Source organism: Stegastes partitus, unplaced genomic scaffold (assembly GCF_000690725.1).
Source record: "Stegastes partitus isolate 25-593 unplaced genomic scaffold, Stegastes_partitus-1.0.2 Scaffold2285, whole genome shotgun sequence".
NCBI classification, from domain to species: Eukaryota; Metazoa; Chordata; class Actinopteri; family Pomacentridae; genus Stegastes; species Stegastes partitus.
The window spans coordinates 16,116-27,066 of NW_007580016.1; the positions used below are offsets into that span (position 1 = coordinate 16,116).

Below are 10,951 nucleotides of genomic sequence, written 5' to 3' on the forward strand. Positions count from 1 at the left end.
TCAGACCAGCTGAGAAGATCATGGAGCCCCCCTGCCCTCCATCCAGGACCTGTACTCCAATAGAACCAGGAAGAGGGCAGGAACATCATCACAGAAAAAGAGCAATAAAACCAGAAAAAGGGGGTAAAGGAAAAGGAGAGGAAAAAGAAGAAGTGGGCAGTGCTGAAAAGGTGTGTCAGGTCGGTGAGTCCGGGAGAGACAGAAAGGGGGGAGGGGGGGGAGTCTTCCCTGCGCGCATGCGGGTCGCAGGAGCGCGCGCGGCTAAAAACGAAACTTCGGTACAATTTCCACGATTCAGGACTTCTTGATCATGAAGCCATACTTTTTGTTGGGTTTACCAATAACTACAAAAAACACCCAAAGCACATATAGTATGTGACAGCTTGGATCTCTTAGCATTAAAATTATTCGGCAGACATGCAAATCTCGGCAGCGTCAACATGTGGACTGCCGAGTACTGCATCCCCCCTTATTGTACATTTGAATGTACTTTGGGTGTTTTTTAGTTATTGATAAACCCAACAAATCTCGGCAGGTCTCGGCACAACATCTGTTGCGTTTCTTTTGCATCTGTTCCCCACTCCAGCAGAACCCAGAACTGGTCCAGCAGCACATCTAGAGTGGTAAATACGATGCACTCGCTTCACACAGATGAGCGGACGCATGAGGAGCGGCCAGAACAGGTTTTTACTGCGTCTGAAGTCACATCGCCTGTTCTCCCTCCTCCCCTCTGGCAGGCCATACAGAGTCCTGCAGACTAAAACCACCAGACATAAGAACAGCTTTTATCCCACTGCCATAACCCTACTGAACAGCTGAGCCACTCTCAGCCACAACACTGCGGACTACTGACGTTGTTATTTGCACTGCCATTTTTGCACCACTGTACATATATTTTATATATGTACATATATTATTGTATATATTTATCTTATTTTATTTTTTATTATTATAATTTATTTAGATTTTTTTTTTCTCTTTCTATAGTTCTTGTACTTTATTGTTATTCTTTTCCTTGCTCATTCCTCGGGCGACACCAACAGCCAGAACCAAATTCCATGTTTGTTGTGTACATATTTGGCCATTAAAGCTGATTCTGATGATCCAGTCGTTGTCCTGAGGTCTCTGGAAACCCGTTCTCTTCACACTGCTCCATTGGCAACATCCTCCAACAGTGCCAAAGCTGCCATTGTTGTTAACGGTATCTTCTGCACTGTTTTATGCACACTTCATATCCACTCATCTGATTGCAAACACCGGGGTGTGTTAATTGTTCATCTGTGTGTCTCTGATGTGCACATCACTTTGAGGAATGACCTTTATCACATTATTAACAGGTCCCCAGCATCACCTCTAAGTGTCATCAACGGCTCAAAAGCAATAGACACATGCATACGCCAGTCAAGAAGTTGACATGGAGGACCGCACATTTCCACCATCATTTCGCTCTTGATACATCTGAACATGAGCGTGGAAAAGTGCGTACGCACTCTTTGTACATGAGGCCCCAGGTTGTGTTCAGAGTTTCAGATTTAAATTGGATTTATATTGCAGAGAATATTCAATCAATAACATTAATGTCGCTCTGATTTGGCCAAAAACTAAAGTGATTTCCTGCATTATGGGACAGAGTCAGAGCTAAATGAGCTTCAATACAAGATCATGTTTAAATATGAGGTTTAAAGTTTAACTTTAACAGCAGCTGTCAGTTGGAAATAAATCAGTAAAGTATTAGATATGAACACGTTCAACAGTTTTCTACCAGCATTCCTGTTTTCATCATTTGTCGTAGCGGCGCTTTTTACCGTCATAAATGTTTGTATTCCTCATTGTTCTCCTTTAAAACAACGTGCTGACTGAAGGTGAACACAATCGTTTGATTTTGTGCAGAAGAAGAGTCACGTGACGCGTTAAATGCCTCACGTTAAGCAAACAGTTTGAAGCAGAAAGTCTGAGTTGACAAAGAAAGTTGAAAACCACCTTCGTGATACCTGTGATCTCTGACTGAAGCTTCCTTTTTTTATCTAGCCGACTTACACAAAGAAAGCCCGGATATGTCAGGGTCGTCACAGCATAATAATACTACTACTACTAATAATAATAATGCTAATACTAATACTATTACTACTACTGATAATAATAATAATAATAATAATAATAATAATAATAATAATAATAATAATAATAATAATAATAATAATAATAATAATAATAATAATAATAATAATAAAGCATTTTTCAAGATGCTCAAAGGTGCTTTACAACAAAACAAACAAAAATAAGTAAATAAATATATATAATGTAATATAATAATATTGTTGCACACAAAGCAAAAATCGACAACAATTATGATTTTGGTTATGTGTCATAAATCTTTTTTTTTCACAGCTCTGTATGTGACACTTCTTTGAAAATGTGCCTCAGTGGGAATGTCTTCTTGTGAAACCTCAGAGGTGCTTTGTTTTGGGTTTTTTTGGTGTGTGTTGATGTCCATGACGTCATCTTTTAGGACAGCCAATAGCTTCTGTCCTTACTGACGAGTTGGCAGCACTGGTCTCATGGTGAGAATTTAAACTGAGCTTTGTGTTGCACAGGTGGACAGATTTCACCATCAGCTGAAGGAGTTTAAACTAAAAGCACATTTCTACAGTCGCATCCTGTGGTTAGTTTGCTCCCAAAAATCCCCAAAACACACCTGAGTTTATTTAAACTGAACTTACTTTCCTTATTAATCCCTTTAAACTTTTGATGAAGCCAAAAGTAGCCGCACTGAAAAATAAACTGACCCTTTATTTTATTTATTTCTGATCAGCACTTGCTGCATAGATGATAAAGTTTGTGCACCACGATAAGCAGCAGTGAAGCTCATCATGACACACTGGAGCCATCTGACGGCCACATTTCACAGCTCCAACACTAAAGTCTGACTTTGTACTCTGCACCTCTGCTGTAGACATTAAGGCAAAACAAGGAGACGCACAAAACTGCATTTCACTGAGGATCTCTACGTGGAGGAAACTTGCTGTCTGACCTGAAATAAAGCAGAATTAAGCTCTAAGTTACATCCACTGTCTCTTTGTTGTCTTGTTGCCATATTTCTGACCTGTTTGGTTCGTAACTGCTGCTGCTGTGAACTGAGATCAAATGCCCAAGCAAAAGCTTCCCAATGCTGCCACCTGGTGGCCGCAGTGATCTGTTGCATTTCCCCACCTGCAGTTTGGAAGGTTTGAAGGACAAAGTTTCACTGTTCTGCTCTTTACTGGTCTGTTGTGATATGTTAAGCGTGTTAAGCCCCAGACAGCAGCTCTTCGCCACACGTTGCTGTCCGGTCTGTTGCTGCTTTACTTCCTGTACACTGGAAAAACCTGCAGTCTTTTAAGTTGTAGCTTCATCTGACAATTCGTCAAAAACATCCATCCATCCATTATCTATACACCGCTTAATCCTCACTAGGGTCATGGGGGGCTGGAGTCTATCCCAGCTGACTCAGGGTGAAGGCAGGTTCACCTGGACAGGTAACCAGTCTATCACAGGGCTACACTTAGAGACAGACAACCAAGCACACTCACATTCACACCTACGGACAATTTACAATCACCAATTAACCTCAGCATGTTTCTGGACTGTGGGAGGAAGCCGGAGAACCTGGAGAGAACCCACGCTGCACGGGGAGAACATGGAGACTCCACGCAGACCACCGAGCCGCCTTGCAGCTCCTCATCACACACACAATGTGCAACAAGTAAAAATCTTTGTGTGGTTCACTGTATGTAAACTTGTGAATTGCCAAAACTCCCTAAAAGACAAACACATTGTGTTTGACCTGCCAACACGCATGACTGGAGCTCAATGACCAGCGACAACAGAGACTGATTACAGCACAGAGACGTTATGGACACACAAAAAACACATATTAATTATGTGACGTTCTGTTTTAAATAGTTCTCACTGACCTTTCTGCTGTGGTGAAGCCGTTTTCTGCATTCTGTCATCCTGAAATCGTACCTTTTTAAACCGGTTTTGTAATTTCAGCAAAGTGCAGAACTCAGGTTACTGCTCCTTCAGCGGCGTGAAGCCTTTCTTCAGACCTTCCTGCTGCATCCCAACCAGTCGTCTTCCTGTAGCAGACATGAACTGCATCCTGCTCCCTCCAGAGGACCTCGGTCTCCTCAGCAGACGGAGAAGACGTTGGTTCTTCTGGTCCAGGACATCAGAGTTCAGTTTATCACTGAGGTGGGGTTCTTGTGCCCTCCCAACATCCTAAAGTCCATTTTGCCAGATGTTCACGGGTGTAATCAGGAGTTTGTCAGCTTCCTTGGGTACAGATGGTTCAGCTCACGCTTCTGGAGAACCTGGCAGAGTTTTATGTGAAGTCCGACTTATAAAAATTGAAGACAATCCTCTCTTGTGCAGCTGCAACGCTCCACGGAGCCTCATGTACTGTGGAAGTCCAGGACCTCCCCCCTCCAGCTTCATACGCTGCAGATGAGCTGAGATCTGAGCAGCTGTGAGGTGGCAAAATAAAAAAAAAACAAATAATCCAGGGGTTTAGATCAACCTTCGAAGTTGCAAACATCATTTTGACGAGTAAAGTCACAGTTGCAGAAGTTTAAGTGTGAGAATGTGACTATTCAGAGTTTACCTTCAAGCATCTCTGCAGTAAGTTTATGTTTATATAAATATATATATAACAGGTAGCAGTTCGATCCGTTTCTCCAGCTCATAAAGTGACGTCTACAAATGGAAATTATGCCTGTATCACTACGTATACTTTGTTAGAGATACTTGGAGAACCAGAAATCTATACATACGTTTGTTTTCGTGGTTCATTTGTCAAACCTGCTCAATCAACTATGGAAGTTCAGCCATTTCCATTATTGTGACCTTTTGAGAAGGTCTGGATTTACCGGTCCGTCTACGTCCCAGCCCTCGCCTCTGGTCACAAGCTCTCAGTAGCGACCGAAAGAACGAGATCTCGAGAACAATCGATCGAAATGAGCTTCCTCCGTAGGGTGGCTGGACTTAGAGGGAGCTCAGAGTAGAGTCACCATGTCGCATCGCGAGGAGCCGGTTGAGGTGGTTCGGCTTTCCTTCGGAGGGTTTTCTGAGCAGGTCCGGCTGGGATGAGACCATGGGGTTGACTCAGAACCCAATTATGTATCTCATCCGGCCTGCGAACACCTCAGGATCCAAAGTAGCAAAAAAAACTCCACCAATTCAAAACACATTTTAAAAAAAAAAAAGAGCAGAAAAGACTTCAAAATAAGTTTGTCAAAAGGCAGCTCAAACCGTGAGTTAGTGTTTAGATCGTCTCAGATGAAACACCTTCAGGTAAATTCTGTCAGAATTTACCTGAAGCCCAGTCCTTGACCCCTCAGCAGGCGTTCCTGAATCTTATCCGGTTGTTTTCACACGAAGCACTCCAACATTTCCAGTCATTCCAGTCACTAGTGTTTGGTGAGCCTCAATTTTAAATGTGAAATCTGCTCTTTAAGAGGTTTACATGAAATACTAATAGTATGTGCTGAAAGGTGAACGTTACGTGGACGTCACGTCAGTGTTGGGCTTCCAACGGCTCCGATAACTCAGACTTTTCTATGATGGAATCACAGAAACACACAAGAACAATCCTGCACTTTGGTTCTTTCAAAGGTTTATTAAAGGTGTTCTGGAAATATGACAGAATCTGCCGAGTCCACAAAAAGATGGAACTGACTCTAAAGACGAGTCGACGTAAAACCGACGCAAACCGATCCAAAGTGACCACAGAGAGTCCAAAGAAAGGACTGAAGGGACGTTAGCTGAGCATTTACTCTCATTTTGGATTAAATTCTGTCTATTTGTGCTCATTTTGCATCTTACTTTGTGTTGGGTTGCAGATGTTTCTGGTCATTTTGAGTCTCTTTACAGTTGTTTTGCAGCTCTGTGTTGTTATGCATCTCTTATGTGTCTGTTTTGAGTGTCTTTGTGGTGACTCTAATTCACTGCGGTGGAATTTTACAGCCATGAGGTGACACTAGCTTGGCTAACGTGCCTTTAATCTTTCTTTGGGAGTCATTTTGCAGTCGTTTTCTGTTTATTTGTGTGTGTTTTTAGCCAGGTCCATTGTTTTGCAGTCACTTTACGGATGGTTGTGGTGCATTTGTGTCTCTTTGAAGCCATTTTGCATCTCATTTACAGTTTCTATGCAGTCGTTTGGAGTCTTTATTGTCATTTTTGACTCAGTTTGCGCTGGTTTGACATTTATTTTTGTCCTTTTAACATCATTTGTGTTGGTTTGCAGATCTTTCCAGTCATCTTGAGCTGTTTTGCATCTTTGTTGTAGTAACTATGCACCTTTTACAAGCCTGTTTTGAGTCACTTTGACTCAGGTTGCAGTGGTTTTACACGTGTTTGTTTCCTTTTCGGTGGTTCTGTCTCTTTGTGTTTGGTTTGTGCATTGTTCCAGACACTTTGAGTCATCTTGTAGTGACTTTTATTGTCTGCAGTGTAACTTTACAGCCACTAGAGGCCACACCAGCTCTGATAACAGCCCCTTAACCTTTCTTCAGAGACTATTTGTGGTTATTTATTGAGCAGTTTGCAGCGGTTCTATATCTTGTTGTGACTGTTTTTAGCCAGTTCCACCAGTCTGTGATTATTTTACACGTCACTGGGTGCATGTTTGTCTCTTTAAAGCCATTTTGCATCTACTTGTGCTCATTTTGCGTCTCATTTTGTGTTGGTTTATCATTCTGTCTGGTCATCTCGAGCCTCTTTACAGTTGTTTTGCATCTCTTATTTGGCTGTTTTGAGCTTTTTGTGACCACTGTGGCTCAGGTTTCAGTGGTTTTACATCTGTTTGTTTCTTTTTAGGTGGTTCTGTCTCTTTGTGTTTGGTTTATGCGTTATTCTGGACACTTTGAGTCTACCTGTAGTGACTTTTATTCTCTGCAGTGTAGCGTCACAGCGCTTCACCAGCTCTGTTAACAGCCCTTCATCTACTGCTGAGCTCAAGCGCCGCTGAAGCTTTTGTCTTCATTTGTCCCGAAGCAGCTGTTGGTGATATAATCCGCCTCGCAGATGAGATACGATCCGTCGCCAGGTTCGTTTTCTGCTTCAGAGTCCAGCAGAAATTCCTCCTTACAGGTCGTCTGCTGAGTCTCGGCTAAGAATCCATCAAAGCGTCGCCTCCCTGCATCGCAGGCGTTCACCTGCTCGTCCTCTTTCTGATGAAACCAGCTGTGAGCTTCATGTTGCTGCCGATCTGAGGTCTGTGCGGCTTCAGAGACGTACTCAGAGTCCAGTTTGAGGGTGGACAGCTGGACGGACAGCTGGACGGGCTGACACGAGTCCTCGTCGGTCTCCTCTGAGGACGGCTGAGACTTCGGGTTCACCGTGATGAGACTTTTCTCTCCGAGAACATCGGTCACCTGGAAGTCTTCCATCAGCAGGACGTTTCTCTCTGAACATTTCTGTTAATGAAAAAAAAAAAGTTTTATTAAGGCATCTAATATGAGACACCCAGAATAAAAAAAACAGCTGAGTTTTAAATCTTTATTGTCGTTTTTTTTCCTGTTTGCAGCAGGTTTACATGTATTTATGTTCATTCTGCGTCTCATTAAAGCCAGTCTACATTTCTTCGTCACTGGGTCACATGTCCATCTGCTTGTTTTCTGTCTTCTGTTTGTCTGTTATAATTGTTTTAAGTCCCGTTTTAGTCAGTGTCATGGTTTTGTGGTCATTTTGCGCCTCTTTGCAGGTGTTTTTCATCATTTTTGACGTGTTTCTGTATCTTTCTGTTCATTTTAACTCTCTTTGTGGTTGGTTTGCATTTTTTTGTCACTTTTGTAGCCACAGCCTTTCCCATGGGGCTGCTTTTGCTTCTCTTTGCAGTTGATTTGCACCTTTTGCATGTCTTTTTTCGTCACTTTGCACGTCTTTGCAGTTGTTCTGTTTCTGTTTGTCGAGCGGAGCGTCGTCTTCCGCCACAGCTAGAACCACACTGTCAGAAACCCGAATGTAAAAGCAGTAAAGCTCAGGTTACCTGGAGGTTTGGGTCCATCAGCCACTGGCCTGTGGTGCTTCCTCGGGGGCTGGAGATCGGAGGGAAGAAGTACGACTTGTACCTGCACAGATATTATTTATAGTCATCAGAATCTGACAACAGGAGAAAGAAATAAACCATTTTATATTTGTATAATCTGATGTTCAGCTGTGAAACCTCAAAGATGTCGAGGTTAATCTCATAGAAGCTGCTCCCAGAGAAGCTTTTCTACTTTTTCATATCAGAACCACATTTGACTCCTGAACACTCACACAGTCCTGGAGAGGATGGAGACGATGAAGACAGCAGCAGCCAGCAGCAGCAGAGGCGTCGCCGTGGCCACAGCTGGAAGCTCATCTGGAGAACAGAAAAAAAAACAAACATCATTTTACCTTTTTGAAATGCCAGAGATGCTACAAACTGAGCAAAGATCAGGAAAGACGACTCTGGTTTGGTTGAGGAGGGGAGGAAGCTGCACAAACTGCTGAATACGTATTTATTTACCTCCCAGAATATTTGCATCGTGCTTTAATGTTCAGCGTCAACTCGGGATTTCTTACATTCCTTTAGACATAAACCAAAAAGAAAAATGCAGTCTTTGAAGGTAGAAAAAAAATCATAATAATACAGTCTTTGAAACATAGAAAATATTGATGTTACACAGTATTATCCAGCTAAAAAATATTATTATACGGAATTCTAAGGCTAGAAAATGTTATTATACGGTCTTTTAACTGTAGAAAATATTGATCATGCACAGTTTTAATGTGGTGAAGTTGTACCAAAGTGAAAGTATTTTTTAATGTTTGGCTTTAAACATGCACATGATGAGTTTTACAAGATGTTTTGTTCAATTCTGAAATCGCAGCAGCACTTACAATCTTTAATTTTTTACATATTTGTAGCTGAAGAGTTGCGTTTTTCTGATGCAGACTGGTGTCACAGTAAACAAACTGTAGCTGCAGACCTCTGCCCAGCAGGGGGTGCTGCAGGCAGAGAGCATGATGGGAAAATCTACCACAAAGCACGCTGAAAGGGCCTCAAAACTCACCGAAATCTGTCGTCACGGGGATGATGCTCTTGGTGACGTTGTCGGCCAATAGCAGCAGAGAATACTGCGTGTTGGGCGTCAGGTTGAAGAAGGCGTGCTGTGATTGGTCGGGCCACAGGGACACACCTGGAAACAGAGTCAGCGTTTTTGCAGGTTCATGGCCAAATAAAGTTCATAACAGAGAAGGAGAAACCTACTCTGACTGTCACAGTCCGTCCTCAGCATCGCTCTGTAGCGCCGCACTCTGATTGGTCCAGACCCCCTTTGCCACGCCCACTTCACGGTTACTGTTGTTTTGTTCACAGCAGCGACTTTCAGACCGACCACCTCCAACAGAGCTGAAAAATGCACCAAACATTCCGGCTTTTATTGTCCCTGAACGTTGCTTTCTCAGAATTCTATCAGGTTTTTTAGTTTTCTCGGGTTTCTAATTTTTCTCGTTTCTCATCAGGCTATTGGAGCAGAAGTATTTGTAAACCTGTACGGAGAGTTGTGTGTTTGTAGTGAGATTCGTCGATGTGTAATAGAAAATAAAAGTCCAAGTCTTTGGCTACAAGTGCTGGAAATACAGACTAATCAGCAGTCCAGCGGGCCTCACCATTGGCTGTGACCAGGGTTTCTTTGCCCTGAGCTCAGGCTCACAGGCTCACTCACTCTGGCTGCGTACCGCTCTGCTGCCCGGTACCTCAGTAGTTACGCTGCCTGCAAGCTGTCATGAAAATTTTTGCTCAGCGACCCACAAACAATCTACCTTCTTGACATTTACCAGACAGTGTGGCGTGCCCTCAAAGACTCTGGAGGACAGCGCCGCCTGGTGGCTTGCAGGCGACATAACTACTGAGGTACCTTGAAACCTTAAAGTTACAGATACGAATCTGTCACGGCAGAAGTGCAGCAAAAGTCATGTGCAAACAGACAGCCAATGGTGAGGCCCGCTGGACCGGTAACTGGTGGTTTGTCTGTATTTCCAGCACTTGTAGCCAAAGACTTTTCATCATTTAATATCTTTTTACACATTGACTAATGTCCCTACAAACACACAACTCTCCTTGCACGTTTGCAGGTAGTTTTGCTACAGTAACACCCCCACAGCCAGGTCTCTCAGCTGTACCTCCGTGCTGCAGGTCAGCTGGCAGAGACTGAGGTCGTCCACAGAGTTGATGGTGAACAGGAGTCACAGTGATCAGGTAAGATTCAGCCGAGTCCACATCTGGAAGCACATCAGTCACACCGTTAGAAGCAGCAGTAGAGACTGAATACCTGAATACATAAAGGACTGGGTCAAAGTTTGGGTATCTCGCTCTAAAATGCTGGCAGTAGATATATATTGTGCATAAAAGCGTTACATGTCAGAACCATGACGGTGGGAAACTGCACAGCGGATTTTATTTGATTGACATATTTGGAACAAAGTCAATAAAAGAGAAAGTAAAGCCTCCAGTGAGACCAAATGTTCTGAATGTTCACGTGTCCATCACGCGGTGCTGTTCAGTGCAGTCCAGCTGCGTCTTCTAGGCTCCAACCGGATGTTTCCAGAGTCTAAAAGAGGAGTTTAATAAACGTTCCAGCACCTCGTATGACGGCGGAGGAGGCGGAGGCGTCCACGGTGGACCAGCGGCTGACGGACGGATCGGACTCGGAGCTCCATTGAAGGTTGAAGTGGCTGACTGGTGGGACAGAGGACGGAGGCTTCCACTGGACCAGAAGAGCTGCTTGGTCCGGATACGAGCTGGAAACCCACAAGTTCCTGACGGAGGGAAGAGCTGCAGCAAGCAGGAAACACCATCATCACCATCATCATCATCATCATCATCATCATCATCATCATCATCATCATCACCACCATCACCACCACCACCATCATCATCATCATC

General features: G+C 43.4%; 1 protein-coding gene across 2 annotated transcripts in view; it reads right to left on the reverse strand.

Moving 5' to 3' along the window:
- Nucleotides 1–3,812: 3,812 nt before the first annotated feature.
- Nucleotides 3,813–10,951, reverse strand: part of LOC103374567 (interleukin-6 receptor subunit beta-like) — a 15,264-nt gene continuing 8,125 nt past the window's right edge. Inside the window, exons 9-16 of one of the 2 annotated variants that reach the window (XR_521135.1) lie at nt 10,649–10,840; nt 10,189–10,287; nt 9,275–9,415; nt 9,078–9,203; nt 8,299–8,383; nt 8,027–8,108; nt 6,836–7,454; nt 3,813–3,823 (exon numbers count right to left, since the gene is read on the reverse strand). Coding sequence is in view for 1 of the 2 variants with exons in the window: in XM_008304672.1 (XP_008302894.1) it covers nt 6,993–7,454; nt 8,027–8,108; nt 8,299–8,383; nt 9,078–9,203; nt 9,275–9,415; nt 10,189–10,287; nt 10,649–10,840 (1,187 nt within the window). In the remaining variant the exon portion in view is untranslated. Of the gene's footprint in view, nt 3,824–5,633; nt 7,455–8,026; nt 8,109–8,298; nt 8,384–9,077; nt 9,204–9,274; nt 9,416–10,188; nt 10,288–10,648; nt 10,841–10,951 lie in introns of those variants that run through there. The other variant, XM_008304672.1, reaches the window with a different exon arrangement.